The sequence below is a fragment of the Manis javanica genome, chromosome 2, assembly GCF_040802235.1.
Source record: "Manis javanica isolate MJ-LG chromosome 2, MJ_LKY, whole genome shotgun sequence".
Classification (NCBI taxonomy): domain Eukaryota; kingdom Metazoa; phylum Chordata; class Mammalia; order Pholidota; family Manidae; genus Manis; species Manis javanica.
In genome coordinates this window covers 5,409,302-5,426,262 of record NC_133157.1, presented here as the reverse complement: position 1 = coordinate 5,426,262, position 16,961 = coordinate 5,409,302, and the positions used below count along the sequence as shown (strand labels likewise).

Below are 16,961 nucleotides of genomic sequence, written 5' to 3'. Positions count from 1 at the left end.
GCCCGTCCTCCCCCCCCCCCGAACGCGCACTGGAGCGCGCTGTCCAGACCTGGCGCCCCGAGGGAGCCCCGGCGCACTGGCCAGAGCGAAAATGCCCTGCGGGCCGGGCCGCGGGTCCCAGGGAGTCGTGGGCCGCTGCCTACCCCGCACCCAGGGCCCCGCGGGGACGCCCCGAGGGGACGCAGGGTGGGTGTCCGGCCTTTGCCGTGGCCGCTGCCCTCTCCGCGCTCATCCCGCTCGGGGCAGCAAGTACAGACCGGCCGGGCCCGGGCGGCCGCTGCCCCTCGGGTCCCTCCTCACCTGCCTCGGCCCCCCCGCCCTTACTCCCCCACCCCGTGTCCCCAGTCCGTGGGTCCGTGGGCCCGCCGCCGCCTCCGGGCCACGGGGATGACCTCCGAAGAGCCGCGGCCGATTGATTCGTTCCGCCCGGAGCGCGGGCCGCGTGAATGGGGGCCCGGGCGGCAGCGGCGGCGGCGGGGATAAAGATGTTCTCCCCGGCAGGGGGAGGGAGCGCGGGGCGGGAAGCAGGGCCATTCACTCCTGGCCCGGCCCCTCGGGAAGCCGCGCCGAAGAAAGGGGGCCGGGGCCTATTCAAGCCCTACGAGCCGCCCACAATGGACCGATATACTGGGGGCCTCTCTATTAACGCCCATGAATATTAAAAAGATTTCCGCGCGGCGGCCCGCGGGCGCGAGGGGGGGCGGCGCCTGCGAGCCCAGGCCGGGCCCGGCTCGGGCTGGGGGCTTGGGCGCGGGCACACTCCGCGCCTGGGACCTGCGGAAAGCGGCGTGACGCAGCAGCGGAGAAAGCCCAGGACGGGCACTGTTTTCCCTCGCAGTCTCAGCCAGGGGAGATGCAGGCGCAGGGGCCTTGCTCCCCAGTTCCAATGGACCCTGAGACCGGGGAGTTGCTATACGTCCCCATTCCCCGAGGCGCGGTCCGGGTGGGTCTCCCGCTAGACTGGAAGCACAAAATGTGAGCGCACAGTGGAGACCCCCGGGGCCGACGGCCGCAGGAGCTGGGAGACTGTCCTGGGCCCCGCTTCGTCCTGCCCCCGGCTCCCTGGGTTTGCAGGTTCCCGGGAAAGGATCAGGGCTCCCTAGTAGCCGTTCGAACTCGGTCTTTTCACTTTCGGACTCCGGGCTCGGGGCTCGGGCCTAAATGCTGCACCCAAGGTGGGAGGGACGCACAGGCCAGAGGGCTTTTCTCAGTGGGGGTGGCCCGGGAACTGGCAAAATCCTTGGGCCTTCAGAGGCCAGTTACCTGACCCAAAGAGGGACAAGGTGGGAAGAAATAGTTCATCAAGTCCAACACAAACCATTGCACAGACAGGGACACCGAGGCCCAGGGAGGAGAAAGGCCGTTCCAAGGACGCAGCGGTCCTCACAACTTTTGGTCTCCCAGGGGCGCTGAGGTTGGCTGTCGGGCTTGGGAACCGAGCTCGCGGCAACTGACGACGCTCCCCGACGTACTCTCTTCCGCCCGCCCCGGGAACAATTTCCCCTCCACCAAGTCTTCGTAGAAGGCAAGGCCCAGGCGTTGGTGAGGCACCGGTGTCCGGACTCCTCCCGCCCGCTCGGACTGAATCTCTCGGCTCGAGCCGGAGCCAGTGTGATTCGCGTCGGCGACGTCTGGAAGGTTGCTTAGGTTCCAGAGCCCTAACTCGCGGGCGGCGCTGCCTCCTCCGCAGCGCTGCCCTCTGCTGGCGTCTAGCCCGACGGGCGCGCCTCCTGCCTGGGCATCAGCCTCGAGGCGGACCCGGGCTCTGGGTCTGAAGGTCGGAGGCTCTCTCCTTCTTTACTCTCCACCCCGGTGCAGACCCCGGGGTGCCGGAGGCCACTGGCCTTAACTGGGCAAGCAGAGGCCTGGGGTGCGTCCCCGATAAGTGCGAGGCTGGCAGAGCAAAGGCCAGACCCAGGGCTGGAGGGAGCTTTTTGCCAAGGGACACGAGAACAGTGACTCCTTGTGGGAAGGCCGGGCTCCCCCGCAACCTCGGCCCTTCGCCCAAGTCCTGGCGGTGCAGAGAACGCCCGGGAGATCCGATTTTCCTCCAGCTAACCCTTGGGTCCATCCCACACTCCGCGGGTGCAGAAAACACGGCTGCGTTAAGGAAATCTGAAATTACAGGGAGCGGGCACTGGCTGAGGAGTTTGGCAGGTGGGGGAAGTGTCCCTGTGATCCCCGTCCCGCTTCTGGGCCTGAATCGGGGGCTTGAGGCTAAGCCGGGAGGCGGCAAAGCCTGCAGCAAGCGTTGTCTTCCCCCTGGGCTCTGGGCGCTCTCTGTCTCCGGAGAGTGACCGCGCCGGCCTGCGGCTGCCTTGAAACCTCTGCGCAGAAAGTACGCTGGTGGGATGGGAGGGAACAGGGAGAAAGGGGGTGAGCAGGGAGCAAGTAGAGAGGAAGGGAGAAAATAAGAGGGGGGCCAGAGAAGAGAGAAAGAGCGCTAGGAGGCAAGAAGGGGTGCAGCAACACGGCTGGCATTCCTAGGCAGCCGCTGAGCGAAGGAGCCGGGAGGCCGGAGCCTCAAGCCCAGGGCTGTCCGCAGTTTCGGGGGATGCTAGTTTGGAGTCACGGTTGCCTCCATGCTGGACCACCCGGAACCCCTTTCGATCCCCTTGTGCCCGTCAGCAAAGCCAATTCCCCGAGACCCGTGGCTGGGGCGATGTCAGTCCGTCCTTCCCGACACCCCCCAGGGCCGGGGTCCTGGTAGCCTGCGCAGCACCCTCCGGCCTGACCGAGCCCCGACGGCGGCGGCAGCCCCGCCCCGGCAGCCCATCCGCCTGGGCATGAATTTCCCGTCCGGCTGCCCGCGGAGAGCGGGCGGTTGGAGCAGCCCGTTTGAAGCGAAGTGCCGGCCTCGGCAGCGCCGTCTGCGCACATCAGCGCGGCCCGTGCCGAGCCTGCGGGTTCCGGGGCGACTACCACAGTCTGGGGCTTGGAGTCTCGGAGAGCGCCGGGCCAGGCCAGGGAGGGACGGTGGGGCTGGGCAGGGACAGGAGGGCAGGGGAGCTGGAGGGAGGTGAAGCCGGGCCTGTTGGGCCAGAATGAGGAGCGCTGCTCGGGCCTGAAACACGGGGTGAGCCCGGGGCCCGGGGGGCCCAGGGGCGAGAGGCGGCCTCCTGATCAGTTGGGTCCCTGGAGTCCGAACGAGCCTGGCCGTGCCCCTCCGCGGCTCGGTCCCCTCCTCTCCTCGCCGCGGGCTGAGCCTCCCGCCCGGCCCGGCGCTTCCCACGGGGAGGGGAGGGAGGAAGGGCCAGGGCGGGGCGGGAGGCGCGGAGAGGGGCATTTCGGAGGCCCGCGCCCCCCGCCCCTCGAGCTGTCGCGGCGAAAGCTTCTCGAGCCCGGCCGGGTACAACAAGTCTGTCCTCCGACGTCAGGGGGTCATTAATAACCAATTAGGAGGGTCACTGCGGCTGCTATAAAGGCGCTGAGATTTTGCCAAAGGGAAGACCGTCCGGGCCGGGTGTGCGAGAGGCGAGCGCGCGTCCGGGAGCCCTTCGCCGCCGTTTCCCTGCAGCCACCGCCTCGCACCCCCCCGCACCCCCCACCCCCAGCCGCCTCCGCCTCCACCCGGGGCTCCCATCCTTCCGCACCGCCTCTGCCACCTCTGCAGATTCCCCCGTCTCCCTCTTCCCCTCGGCTGCGCTCCCCCTGGTCCTCTCTCCTCCCGGCCTCCGCCTCGCCTCCCGCTCCCTCCTGCGTCCCCGGCCTCCCCCTGCTCCCCGTCCCCCGCCGCCCGCATCACAGCCCTCTACTTTCGCTCCCGTGCTTCCCGGCGCCCGCCGCATCCCCGCGTCGGCCCGGCCGCCCGTCCCCCGGCGCCTGCGAGCCCCGGGCCGCCCATGATGGGCTCTGTGCTCCCGGCGGAGGCCCTGGTGCTCAAGACGGGGCTGAAAGCGCCGGGGCTGGCGCTGGCCGAGGTCATCACCTCCGACATCCTGCACAGCTTCCTGTACGGCCGCTGGCGCAACGTGCTGGGAGAGCAGCTCTTCGAGGACAAGAGCCACCACGCCAGTCCCCGGACAGCCTTCACCGCCGAGGTCCTGGCGCAGTCCTTCTCCGGCGGTGAGTCGCGCCGTCGAGGCCGGCCTCATCCCTTCCTCTCGCGGCCGCGGCTCCCCTCTCGGCGACGCGCAGGACGCAGCGGGGACCTGGGGCGCTGCAGCTGCTCGCACCAACCCGAGCGACCCCAATGTTCCGCGTGCCTCAGTTTCCCGTAGGCCGAAGCAGGGCGCGGGCAGCCAAGCCCAGGTGGGGCGACAGGCAGCACCGCACCCCGCGCGCCACCGAGAAGGGAGCGCCGCGTCCCGGTTACCGGGCCCCGCGCCCCGCCTGCCCTCCCTTTACCCCTTTGAGCAGGCGGGTTCCCGGCATTTAAAGCCTTACTAGGCGTGTAATAGCAGTTGACTCAAAAAGAAGGGGTTTTAAATTCATTTAGTTAACTTGGGCTTGACCCGCGAAAGTTCCCACTTAAATCGAGAACTTTAAAAGGCAGCGGGGGCTGGGGAGGGGCGGAGGGCGGGCGGGCGCAGAGAAAGCCGGCGAGAAAGCGAGGAAGAAGAGAAAAAGCCAGCGAGAAAAGTTTCTTTTCTTTAAGATGTCTCAAGTTCTTATTCCTCATTCATCAACCTGCAAACAATATCTTTCCCCGGCGCGGGCATCTCTGCGCGTCGCCCTCTCTTCCCCCTTTACGATTTCTGTTCCTCTCTTAATTTACCGTGCAGACTAATTCCACTTCCATTCACGCTATGTCAACCATCTAATCCCCCCTTTTTGTAAGGGGAATTCCTCGGCCCCTTTTAAACAAGTCCCCTCCGCATTGAGCTACAATTTACTGCTACAGCATTCTTCCAGGGCTAATGAATTTAGAATTAGCAATTTCTTTCGAATGGAGCCGAATGAATGCGATCACTTTAACAGCGTGACAAATTGCCGGCCGCGCCGCAATGGACACCGTTTAACCCCCCCTTTCAGCTGGCCTGCTCGCTGGGTATTTTCCCAGGTAGCTTAGAGGGGAACCTTGTAAGACAGGGAGGCCGCCCATGTGCGCCTCCCCCGCTCCAACCCCCGAGGCCAGGAGCAGCGGGGGACCCCCCCGGAGTTGGGGCCCGCCCTGGCTCTTCCCCGCCTAGAGAGGCAACTTCAGGGTTTGCTGGGGGTCTGGGAGCCGCCCTTTCTGGCACTCAGGCGCGCACGGGGTCACCCAGAGACCGGGGGATCTGGTCCACCGCCACCAGCGTTTCTTTTGAACCTCAGCCCCTTGCGGCCGCAGGTCTGTTCCCAGCACTGCCAGCCCGCTGCAGCGGAGGGCCTGCCCGCACCCGCAAAGGAGACAGAGAACCTGACAGCGTCTTGGGTCCCCCCACAGTGCCCTGTGCTTGGTGCCAGGACACACTGTGAACCCCGAGTGACAAGTGGAAGGGCCAGAACGGAACTGGGAAGAGCCTCGGCTTGTTAGCTATGAACTGGTGGGGAGCTGGCCTCAGCTGGCCCATTTGTAAAACCATTCACTGTGAAAGGCTCAGTAGTTCTTAAACTTTGCCGGGGTGGAGGTCAGGGGAAGTTGTGGATGCTTTCAGATTGGTGGAGAGACTAAAAAAACCTTCTAGAAATGAGCTCCAAAGCACCGCTTGCTTTCCAGGCCTTCACCACTGCCTGCCCCTCCACTACTCCCCAGCAGGCACACCCGAATGACTTTCTCTGGAGCCACTCCAGGGCAGAGGTAGTGTTGGTCAGGTGGGCAGGACTGGGCCTGGGCCCTGGAGGGCAAGAGCCAGGCCTCCTCTGCCTCAGGCTCTGACCTGGTTCCCCGCGGGCCCCCACTGCAGAGGTGCAGAAGCTGTCCAGCCTGGTGCTGCCGGCCGAGGTGATCATCGCACAGAGTTCCATCCCCGGTGAGGGCCTCGGCATCTTCTCCAAGACGTGGATCAAGGCAGGCACGGAGATGGGCCCCTTCACCGGCCGAGTCATCGCCCCAGAGCGTGTGGATATCTGCAAGAACAACAACCTCATGTGGGAGGTAGGTGATCGTAGGCCGCAGGCCCGTGGGCGGGACCCCGGCATTGCCCTCACCGGGGGCTGCGGCACCCCTGGCCCTGATGCTTCCTGAGGCAGGATTCGCAGCCACGGCCTGATGCCTGAAGGCTTCTCCCAAAACCACTCCTTAAAGGCCTTTGCCATCCACCCTCTTTCCTCCAGACCAGGCTAGGGGAACTGCCAATGCTGGGCCCACTTCACAGTGGAGGGCTCTGACACTCAGAGAGGCCGTGCCACCTGCCTAGGGTTCTTCAGCACAGAGCTGGGAAGCCACCCCTGGCAGCACTTCCCAGCCACCCACGTTCTTTCCTTACCTGGGAGGCAGGAGAGGCTCTCAGGGCCAGTGTTGGCCTGAGGTGAGGGTGGCTGGAACGGAGAAGGGTGGCCTGTGCTTCTTGAGAATCAACTTCTTAGCCCCAATGGAGCAAGGACCCTGGAAATGATCACAGATGAATTGGCACTGAGTCAGCTTTCTGGGCCAGGTGCCTGCATTCCACCAAATTATCTCAGTGAGTGATGATTCCCATTTTACAGAAGGAAGCTCAGAGGCCTCCCAGCCCTCCTCTCCTCCCAGTGCCTTATGCCAGGGAGGGCTCCTCTTAGGATGGGCAGTAACACCAAAACACTTCCCCCTCGGGGCTTTCACCTTGCAGAGGCCAGCCTCCCCTTAATCTACTGTCACCCTCTCCCTGATCTCGTTTCCCCTCCCCCATTGATGGCTCTCCATTACACCCCCAACCTGCGGGCCCTGGAGGAATGCAGTGTGACAAGTCCCACACCTGGTCCCAGCAGCAGGAGGAAGGGAACAGGGGGATGGCCCAGAGGTCTCTCCTAACCTCACCTCCTCCCTCTCCTAGAGCTTTGGACCAGTGGTTGCCTTCTGCATTTGTTGCTAGGAGAGGCAGTTGGGGTCCAGTGTGATCTCTGAGCATTCTTGGTAGCTCCCGAGAAGGGGCTTGGGCCCGGCGCACAGTGAGCCGGACTTTCCTCTGGTCTGAGATTCTAGCCAGTGCTTTGTCCGGGAGCACCTCTGCGTCCCTGGAGAGCTCACTGGATGCCGCTTTGTCTGGTCAGTGATCCCCTGGAGACCCTTTTATTTTGAGAAAGGGGAGGACACGGAGGAGCCTGTGAGGCCCTGGAGACTGACTCCTGTGGGCCATTTTTAGTGGCCTGGCCTCAGGCAAGTCACTGTACCTCTCTGAGCCTCCTTTTCCTTAGCTGGAAAACTGATATGATAATAGCCGTGTCCACTGCCTGGGGCTGCTGTGAGGATAGAGAGAGTGTGTAGATGTGGCCAGCACAGGGCCACAGGTGGCCCATGTGATACAGCCCCGCCTCACCTGGTCCCCAATTCAATTGTGCCCAGGTGTTCAACGAGGACGGCACAGTGCGCTACTTCATCGATGCCAGCCAGGAGGACCACCGCAGCTGGATGACCTACATCAAATGTGCACGCAACGAGCAGGAGCAGAACCTAGAGGTCGTCCAGATTGGCACCAGCATCTTCTATAAGGCCATCGAGGTGAGCGTGGGTACTGTGGGGGTATACTCGTGTCTCAGAGTTTGGAGGGAGCTAAGCCTGGCGCAGGTCATTGGAAGGTTCTGGAGGACATGTTCCCAGTAGGGAAATGCTTGGGTAGGGGCAGCTATGTCTGGGGACTGTGGATGGAGCGGCATTGACAAGGGCCCAGCTGGCCCCACCCAGGCTGTAGGACAGGTCCCTGCGGCATGGTCTCCAGGATTGTGACCTCTGTGGCAAGTTTCTGCTGCAGATCGGAAAGGCTGGAACCTTGACTTCATGCCTTGGTGAATGTCACGAGCACCTCAACAGTGGGCTCCCTCTGGGTGTCTGCTGAGGGAGTCATGGGGTTCAGAAGCCACAGAGGTACAGAGTGCCAGACGCAGAAGGCAGCCCAGGGAAAGTATCTGCGTGGGAGAGAGGCGCTGTGTCTCAGCATCTTCGCGGTGTGTCGTCCCTCATTCTGCAGGCATGGGACGCCGATGACATGTGGATCATGACTCTGGTGTCAGCTTTCACAGACTGATCGCTTTCCTTGTCAGGCTCTCCTAGATGCCATATATGCATGCATTTAATCCACGGGGGTGGATTCTGTGATAATCTGCAATTTACAGACAAGGAAACTGCGTCTCACTCGGTGGCAGGAGCTCTTGCTGGGCATCGAGGGGAATGCTGCCGCTGGCGCTGGCGCTGAATGAGGCTTCTCAGAGGAGAGAGAGAGCGGACAGATGAATACCGTGTCTCATAGCTGGAGGGAGATAAGCCAGGCCCACGTCATCGAAAGGCTCAGGAGGAAGGAAAAAGGGGGTGGTCCTAGGGAAATACTTGGCAGAGACAGACAAGCTCAGGGCACATGAGGAGGGGCTCTCTAGAAAAGCAAACTGAGTGGTGGTAGCCAAGGAGACCCATGTTCTAGTGACCCTCCCTGGACGGTGTCCCTTGGCAGGAAATTTGCTCAGCATCTGGCCCAGGATAGAGACAAGCTGCCAGACCTCCCCATGGCAGGCTGTGGGCAAGTGCTGTGTGGGGAGGTAGGGCTGTCCCCCCGAAACCTGACTGGACCTCGTGCTTCTGCTCCTCAGGGGTGGGGAGAAGCACAGTACCCATTGCCGTGAGGCTGGGCCTGGCTGACTTTTGGAGTGGTGCGAAGGAGCGCCCCCAGGGCCAGGAAACCACTTCCTTTTTGCCCATTTTCTCTCTGGGGCTCAGAGCCCACGGGTCTTTCCGAGGCCCGAGGGGCACCAGGCCAGTTGTCCCTCATCACCAGGCTCCAAGGACTGTCCCAGGAATGACAGCAGAATGGCCTTTGCCTGGGCCCTGGGGTGGCCAGGGAGTGAGTCTCAGCCGAGGGGTAGACCTTGTGAGGGCATGGTGTGGAGGTAAAGAAAGGTGAGCAGCTCCTGGACTAGGGTTCAGGTGAGGCGGGACAGGGTGGGGCCGTGTGAGGGTAGTACCAAGGGTGACCAAGGCCCAGGACAGAGGTGGCTCCTTGCCCACTGGGCCACCACCCTGTGGGAGCTAGGACTCCCCACCAGACAGCCTACATTTGGCCTCTGGTGTAGCTGAACCCCACTTCTAGCAGACAGTACCCTCCCAGGCCCTCACCCCCTGCCACCCTCTCAGCCTCACACGCCCTCACATTTGTGCACAGGTCATCCTGATGCAGATGAGACTGGGATGCACGCTTGTTCCATCCCTCCTACTTCTATCCAGACACACATACACACACATGTACACAAGTGCAGGGGCACGGGCACACACACACACACACACACACACACACACACACACACACACACAGACTAGGAACACTTTCATAGTGTTAGCAAGAGGACTCTCAGCTGTGGCAGACCCTGGGGGCCTGCGCCTCAGGCTGTGCAGGTCACAGTGGCTGAAAGCTGAACAGAGTTAGGAAACATTAATAGACATTTATATAGAAATTCAGAGCACAGGGGTCAAGGTGACTGAAGAGTATCTCCAGGGAGGAATCTGAGTTTATAAGATTAAAAAAACATCATTTATATTTGATCAGGAATCTAAGGTGACAGAAGAGGATCAGGAAAAAAATTTATCATATATGATATCAACAGCTGGATGTCACCGATTTGCCATTCATGCCTTCACAGAGTTAGCAAGGCGACAGACAGGGGACTGAGTGAGGGACAAGGAAGCACAAAACATCACCCATTGAACTTTTAATAAGTAAATTTTTCATGGTGGCAATTTTCTTAAACCGTTGTGCTGTGATATTAGATTCCAGTTACAGGACAGAGTGTGTTTGGGTGGCTGTGACTGCCCACGGTATAGCCGGTCCCAGGCCAGCGCTCCCATGGCCCTTCTAGGCTGGACCGGAAGACATTGCTGCTCCTCTAGGTGGCCCTGGACTCCTCCGGAATAGAGCGCTGCTTGCCCTGTGCCTGTGTGCGAGCTCGCCAAGGACAGGGGCCTTTGCTGGGATCTGTTTTCTAATCTTTCTGTCACTCAGAACTGCTATTTCTATTTCATAGCAGTAACCCATTATTTGCCAACAAATGGGAAGGAACATCTTTATTCAATAAGCAGAATATCCTATTGTTGCTCTAGAATTTCCCACAAATACAAAATATTAGCTCTCCAAACAGAGACGAGGGCCGTGGGGTTTCAAGCCACTCTCCCTGCTCACTTCCGCCCCAGAAGGATTTACTACAACCTCAGGCGCCTAAAATGACATCCCTACGAAGTGGCCAGCAAGTGGGCACTAGATGTTGAATGAATTAGTCTGTCTGCAGTGATGGGGACTGGGTTGAAAGGGGAAACAAGGACCCAGTTCTCCCAGGAAAACAAAATTGCTGCTCCAGGAAGCCACACGTTTGACTTCCAAACACAGCACAAGGAAAGGATTGAGTAGTAAGTTATGAAGGCTTTGGATTTTGGAACCGGGAATAAAATTCCAGGTCTTTCTCTCCCATATTTTTTGGCAGATTATGCCCCAAAGTAGTGGCTTTTCCTTTCTGCTACTTTGCTTCTTGTTTCGGGCAGTTTGGCATTTTTTCCCTGGAGCCCCCATGTCTCCATCTCTCTCTTCTCTGGGCTCTGTGAGGACAAGCTCCATTTTCCTTTTGACCTTGTTCATTGATGGTTGCATTAAGGTACTCTGATCATTAATAAGCATCATTATTAATGCTCCCATCCATGACGCATTTGCCAACATGGCTAAGGGCCTCAGCAAACTTGAAAAAACTCCCAGCCTCTCAGCCCAGCGAGGTGCTCTCGTCACCATCCCCATTTCAATGACGAAGAAAGTGAGGTTCAGGCTGATTGCAAGAGGTTGTTGAGCTGCGATCCGCATCCAGGCCTGTCTGACTCCAGGGCAGAGCCCGTGTCACCGTGCTGTGGGGCCTCCCTGGCCAATATCTATTTGTTGGAACTCTATTAATTGGTGTGTCAGGACATCTGTGGTACAATGGAAATTGATATTCGTCCAGATGACACTGAGATCCTTCTAGACAAGGGCTTCTGCACCGCCGGGGGCAGGGGAGGGCATCAGAGCCTCGCGGGAGCATGTTCAATAGTGTGACATGAATTTATATTAGGAAAACAAACCAGAACCCCATTCATTTCCATCGGTAATAAGAATTCAGAAAGGGACAGGAAGAAACTTATGGACTGATTGGGAAGGTTAAGCAGCTTGAACTGAGAGATTATGTGATTTACCAAGGAAAGACTCAGGCGCCGACATTCCCCGAGTCTTGATGACGTGGATTTTATGGTGTGGGACCCAGTTTCTTTGGGAATTGCTTGGTTTATTGTGGGTCCTGAGCCAGTCCCTGCACTCCAGAAAAGTGAACAAACAGCTGATTCTGGTTCTCCGAGCCTCATGGAGACCCTCCGCAGGGCCAGGCCAGAGTGTGGCTGTAAAGAAAGAGCGCTAGGGAGAGACAAGGAGGCCTGCAGGGGCCTGTGGCTGATGTCTGCTCTTAGGTGGTCTGCTGGGGAGACCCTGGGAGTGTCTGGATGGTATTATCAGGATCTCTGGGAAGAGGCTGCCGGTTCCCTGGGGTCTCCTGCCTTGCTCTCCAGGCTTGCTGCATGGGGGGTGCCCGGGAACAGGTAGAGACCAGAGGTTCAGGCAGGGGCTGCCGCTGGCTTCCCAGCTCTCTCAAGTGCTGGGAGAGCCTCCAGTTCCCAGCCTCTGTGCCATGAGGCCACCTTCCCCAGCACTGCCTTCAGAGCTGGTGGCTTCTCCACATCAGGGGGTGTATGTCATTCTCAGTTCCAGGAGGTTCTCCTTAATAGATTATCTTTCTTTAAAAAATATTTTTTTGTAAGAAGTAGCATGTGCTCATTAAAAAAACAAAAATCAGATACATTGTGTAGAAAATAGAAGTCACGCTGCTCCCCATGAGCCTTAAATCAGCATTTTCTAATGGTCTCAAAATGACAAACGCTTCTGGGAAAGATGCACAGAAACCCAGCTACAGTGGCTGGGCATCCAGAACGGGAGCGAGTTATTTTTCATTATAGGCCCTTTCACACATTTACACATTTTTGACAGTGTGTCTATGTCGCTGTTTCAATTTTTAAATTTAACTAGTAAAATTAATTTTAACATGTTAAAAATGTGTTAGTAATGTCTTGTCCTTTTGCTGAAACAGCCAATACTAAAGCTCTTATTAAAAAATAATATTACAAAGAACGCCCTTTTGAATACTAATATTCAGAATTTGTGCAATTCCAGACATTCGTGGCTCTTCATTCCTTACCATTATTGTTGTTATTATTTTGTATTTAATAATAATTGTTGTTGTCAATTAAAATGAAAAGGCTCGTGTTGACATAGATATTTGATTCCCTGACTGAGAGTCTGGAGGGAGAGAGGCAGCTCAGGGCGAGTGACACCGGCCTGGGGCTCGCTGGACCCCCCACCCCATGTCTGGGATCTCCCCAGGGATGGAGTCAGGAAGTGGTGGCCTGGGCCTAGGGCTGATGTCCTTGGGGCATGGGGGCCCAGCCTGTGCTTCTGTGGGTCACGAAGGCAAAGCCACTGATCACTGGGTATTAACCGTTCCAGCCACTCTGTGCCTCACTGCAGGCTCTGTGGGGACAACTGCGGGGTCAGATTGCTGCTCGTTTCCCTGAGAGGTTGGCGAGCTCCAGGAAAATAATACGTGCTCCTGTGGATCCATCCTGCAAAGAGCTTCAGGTGCATGGCTCGCTGAACCCTGATAGGCACCCACTGAGGCCAGAATAATGGTGCTGTCCCTGTCTTACGGTTGGGAAAATTGAGGCCCAGCAACATAAGGCAACTTGCCCAGCTGGCCCCCAACAGGTGGGCCTCCAGGGCCTGAGCCAGGTCCTCTGCAGTGTTGTGTCTCCCAAAGGAAGGGGCGTGTTCGGATGTCTGCTGGAGGCCTGCGGCTTTAGAAGAGCTGTGATATATACATGTCTGTCTCATCTGAGAATTGAAGCTAAGGGTCTGGACAATTTGGAGGGGACTTACAGTCAGAGTCTTAGCATTGGGGGGACCTCAAAGACCTCCACAACCCCTCATTTGAGGAGACAAGCTTAGAAAGGCCAAGTGCCTGCCTCAGGTTGCCCAGGGACCAGGACGGGCTCGTCGGCATCATCTGTCAGAGAGCATCTTCCTTCACAATGAATTGATCTTAAATATTTTAGTTGCATCCTCCTCTCTTCTAGGGACACACAGAAGCCCTCTCTTTGCCAGCCCTTGTCCTGCAGGGCCTCCAGCTCTGACATGATGGCCTCCTGGACAGTGGCCATGACTGTGAATGAGCAGAGAGGCCTCAAGGACTTTTGCTGTGGTGCCAGGTTCTAATCTGCCTACTTTCTTTGAGGTGCTACCCAGTTTTCCTTGAGTACAGGGACTGCACTTGGACTTTGCATATTTGAACCCTGGCCATCTGAGTGTGAACCCTCTGCCTGGTTTCTCCTCACTCACCGACCCTGAAGCTGGCTGGACACGACACCCCATCAGCCATGGGGCCTTTTAGGAAGGGGCCCAGGGACCCTGGGCTGAGTCTCAGGAGGATGACAGGTGCCCTGGGCCTTGCCTTCTCGCACATCTCCTGTGGCAGGCTCCTCTTCTTTCAGGGTGCAGCAGGCCTGGCTGTGACAGGCTGAGGGCCTTCCTGGTTCTGACCAAAGGAAGGAGGGTGTGGGGAACAGAAGGGTTTTGAGGAGGGCAGGGGTCTGCAGGCTGGAACCAAACAGAAGGGGCAGGGCCTTCTCTGTGGCCATGGAGGCCAAGGAAACTACTCCGCTTTGATTTCAGACACTCCTGAATGGGGCCCCAAACAATCTTTTCAGCTTCAACTAAAAGACAACCTACTGGAAAACAAACCCTATTGCCGGTGGGGTGGGGGGAGTGAAGGGGCGGGGGGTCCCAGCTCTCTCTGGGCAGATAAGAAAGTGACCTCCATGGTGGGGGCCAAAGCCAACTCCCTGGAGTCCAGCCCTGGGAGGCTGGAGGGGCATCCCCTCTCTCACTTGCTGGCTAGAGCCTGAAAGTTCCCACCTGGGAGGGGTAGCTGGCTTTCACGAAAGGCCTGGCCGGCCCTTGGGGGTGTCCGGGAGCATTCAGTTACCTTCGGTGCCACCTCGGAGCAGGCCTTCTAGAGCTCCCTTGGATTGCCGCTGCAAACCCCTCCCTGCCGGCGGCCTTCACCATCTCCCTGGGCCGGTCCTCTCCTGGGAGCAGCAGTCCCCTCCCCATCTGTGGAGTTCTCTGCCATAGACCCAGGACCTGGCAGAACAGATTTTGTTTAAGGTCGAGTGTCCCAGCACCTCCTGAGGTGGAGGTGTTCTCAGTGCGAATCCGGCTTTTTCAGCATTCGCCATGTGCGTGGAATCATGCGGAGCCCTGTGCTTGGGAGAGAAGTACACGTGACATGCTACTGCTTTGAGGGTGCTTGGGGTGATATGTTTCTAGAATATTATTAGGCAGGGTGTAATCAAATACCATAGGGTGCCCACAGCCCGAGCTCCCTGGGAACACCTGGCCCAGCCCTGCACACCTGAGGGCCGGCTGCCTCTGGTCCCCCTGAGTAAGCAATGAAGATTTTTCTAGCTCTCCTTTGGTGGCTTTTGCTTGCTGCAAGGCTTCCTTTCTGTTGCTGTCTGCTTGGGAAATCTTGTGTGGCCGGGAGGCAGCTGTGTTCCCAGCGGCAGAGAGAGGACAGAGAGGGCTAGAAGGCCTGGGCAGGGAGTGGGAAGGATGGGCAGAGCATCCTAGGGCCTTCCATGTAGCATGACAAGAATGGCTCGGTGCAAATGGACCCGAACATGGCTTCCTCAAGGCTGAAACTGGAACCATATCATCAAGGCAGGGGCCGGTGGCCGCCTGGCTGTGAGGGGATGTGCAGAGAGCCCTGACCCTCACTCCCCCAGCCACTGCCTCCCTGACCTCCTGCCTCCTTCTCTGTAGATGATCCCTCCTGACCAGGAGCTACTGGTGTGGTACGGGAATTCACACAACACCTTTCTGGGGATCCCTGGCGTGCCTGGGCTAGAGGAGGAGCAGAAAAAGAACAAGCATGGTAGGTAGTCCCCATGAGGCCACGACGGCAAGGGACCCACAGAATTCAGAGAGAGTGAGTGTGTGCGAGTGTGCGTGATGTGTGCAGGGCGGCACCTGGCCTCAGGGACTCTGGTTCAATCCCCAGCAGCACTGAGCCCATGGGACTCACTGAGCCCTGGTCCAAGGAGGCCAATGCCCCTGGAGCTGCCAAGACAATCCAGGCATGGTTCAGGGGCAGTTCTGTTTTTCTGGACAAAATAGGTTGTCTGGGGGCAAAAAGGGCTGGGCGGAGGGGACACCAGAGAGGCAGCAGGGTGTGGCAGGAAGAGCAAGGGGCTGGGCAGCAGGAGTCTGGATTGAGTTCCAGTTCTGCTGTGCGATCTTGGGAATGGCTCTAGGCCTCAGTTTCCCCATCCATAAAGAAAAGACGTTGGATGAGATGATCTCTAAGCTCCCTTCCAGCTCTTACAATCTATACATTTCCCGGCCCTGTCCCTGGTGCCGGGCCTGGCACAGAGCTGGTGCTCAGTATAAACCCACTGAATGAAGGTTGGGCAGTGTGCCTGTCTTGGGGATGCCAATCAGCATGATAAGCACCATTTGCTCACGTGTTGAGCTAAACCTTTTACAGGTATCATCTTTTTTGGGTCCTCATTAAACCCTTGTGAAATTTGGTTTCCTTATTTTTAGAGGATGAACCCGAGGCGCACGAGCTACTGTTTATCTAGCCCTTGCTCTGCAGCTGTTTTTACAAATGGTAATTTCTCTGATCCTTACAGCAGGCTTATGAGGCTGATGCTGTTGTACCTTCACTGCAAGATGAGAAAAGCAGTTCCCTGGTACATAGCGGGCTTTCAGTAACTGTTTGTGGGATGAATACATGAAAGGTGTTTTTTTTGGGGGGGGGTTGTAATAGTTTCTACCATTTATGGAAGAATATTATGAGGCAGGTGCTTCCCATATACAGGCTAAGGTAGGTAAAATGCTCAGCACAGAGTAACCTTCAGAAGCCGTCGGTTTTTTGTGATCACCTCCTGTAGTCGCACAGCCCCATGAAGTCGTGGTAGGTTCCCATTTTACACATGGGAAAATTGAGGTTTCTTGAACGCAGGTCACCAAGTCCCGGAAGTCTCACGGCATGCGCTGGGGTCCAATCTTATTTGACCCCAAGCCAGAGCCCTTGCCCCCCATCCCTCTGCCAGCACCCTGTCAGTCTCCCAGGAGGCAGCGTGGGGCCGAGGACGGCAGGGCCCTGGGAGGGGTGAGGAGGGGCAGGGCCCGGCGGCGCGATCCTAACGAGGCTGCTCTCTACCCCCTCTCCGCCCGCCCCCCGGCCCCCGGCCCTGCCCGCGCGGCCAGAGGACTTCCACCCGGCGGACTCGGCGGCGGGCACCGCGGGCCGCATGCGCTGCGTCATCTGCCATCGGGGCTTCAACTCGCGCAGCAACCTGCGCTCGCACATGCGCATCCACACGCTGGACAAGCCCTTCGTGTGCCGCTTCTGCAACCGCCGCTTCAGCCAGTCGTCCACGCTGCGCAACCACGTGCGCCTGCACACGGGCGAGCGTCCCTACAAGTGCCAGGTGTGCCAGAGCGCCTACTCGCAGCTGGCCGGCCTGCGCGCCCACCAGAAGAGCGCGCGCCACCGGCCACCCAGCGCCGCGCTGCAGGCTCACTCGCCCGCGCTGCCCGCGCCGCACGCGCCCGCGCTCGCCGCCGCCGCCGCCGCCGCGCACCACTTACCGGCCATGGTGCTGTAAGCGCGCGCCCGCGCCCGCGTCCATGCACGTGGGCGTGCGCCGCCGCGGCTCCCGCTTCCCGCGCGGCCTTCTCGCCCGACACTGCCCGGGGCCGGCGCTGTGCGTGCCCTCCAGAATGACGCCCTAGGCA

General features: G+C 58.9%; 1 protein-coding gene and 1 long non-coding RNA gene across 2 annotated transcripts; one reads left to right on the top strand and one right to left on the bottom strand.

Moving 5' to 3' along the window:
- Positions 1-3,588: 3,588 nt before the first annotated feature.
- PRDM12 (PR/SET domain 12) lies at positions 3,589-16,838 on the top strand. Its single transcript, XM_017664079.3, has 5 exons — positions 3,589-4,065; positions 5,829-6,019; positions 7,403-7,558; positions 14,979-15,090; positions 16,431-16,838. The coding sequence occupies exons 1-5, from the start codon at positions 3,843-3,845 to the stop codon at positions 16,829-16,831; spliced, it is 1,083 nt and encodes a 360-aa protein (XP_017519568.2). The 5' UTR covers positions 3,589-3,842; the 3' UTR covers positions 16,832-16,838.
- Positions 5,860-7,436, bottom strand: LOC118970448 (uncharacterized). Its single transcript, XR_005058416.2, has 3 exons — positions 6,878-7,436; positions 6,351-6,469; positions 5,860-5,991 (listed from the first exon to the last, which is right to left on the bottom strand). It is a non-coding gene; the product is annotated as an uncharacterized lncRNA (long non-coding RNA).
- Positions 16,839-16,961: the final 123 nt, after the last annotated feature.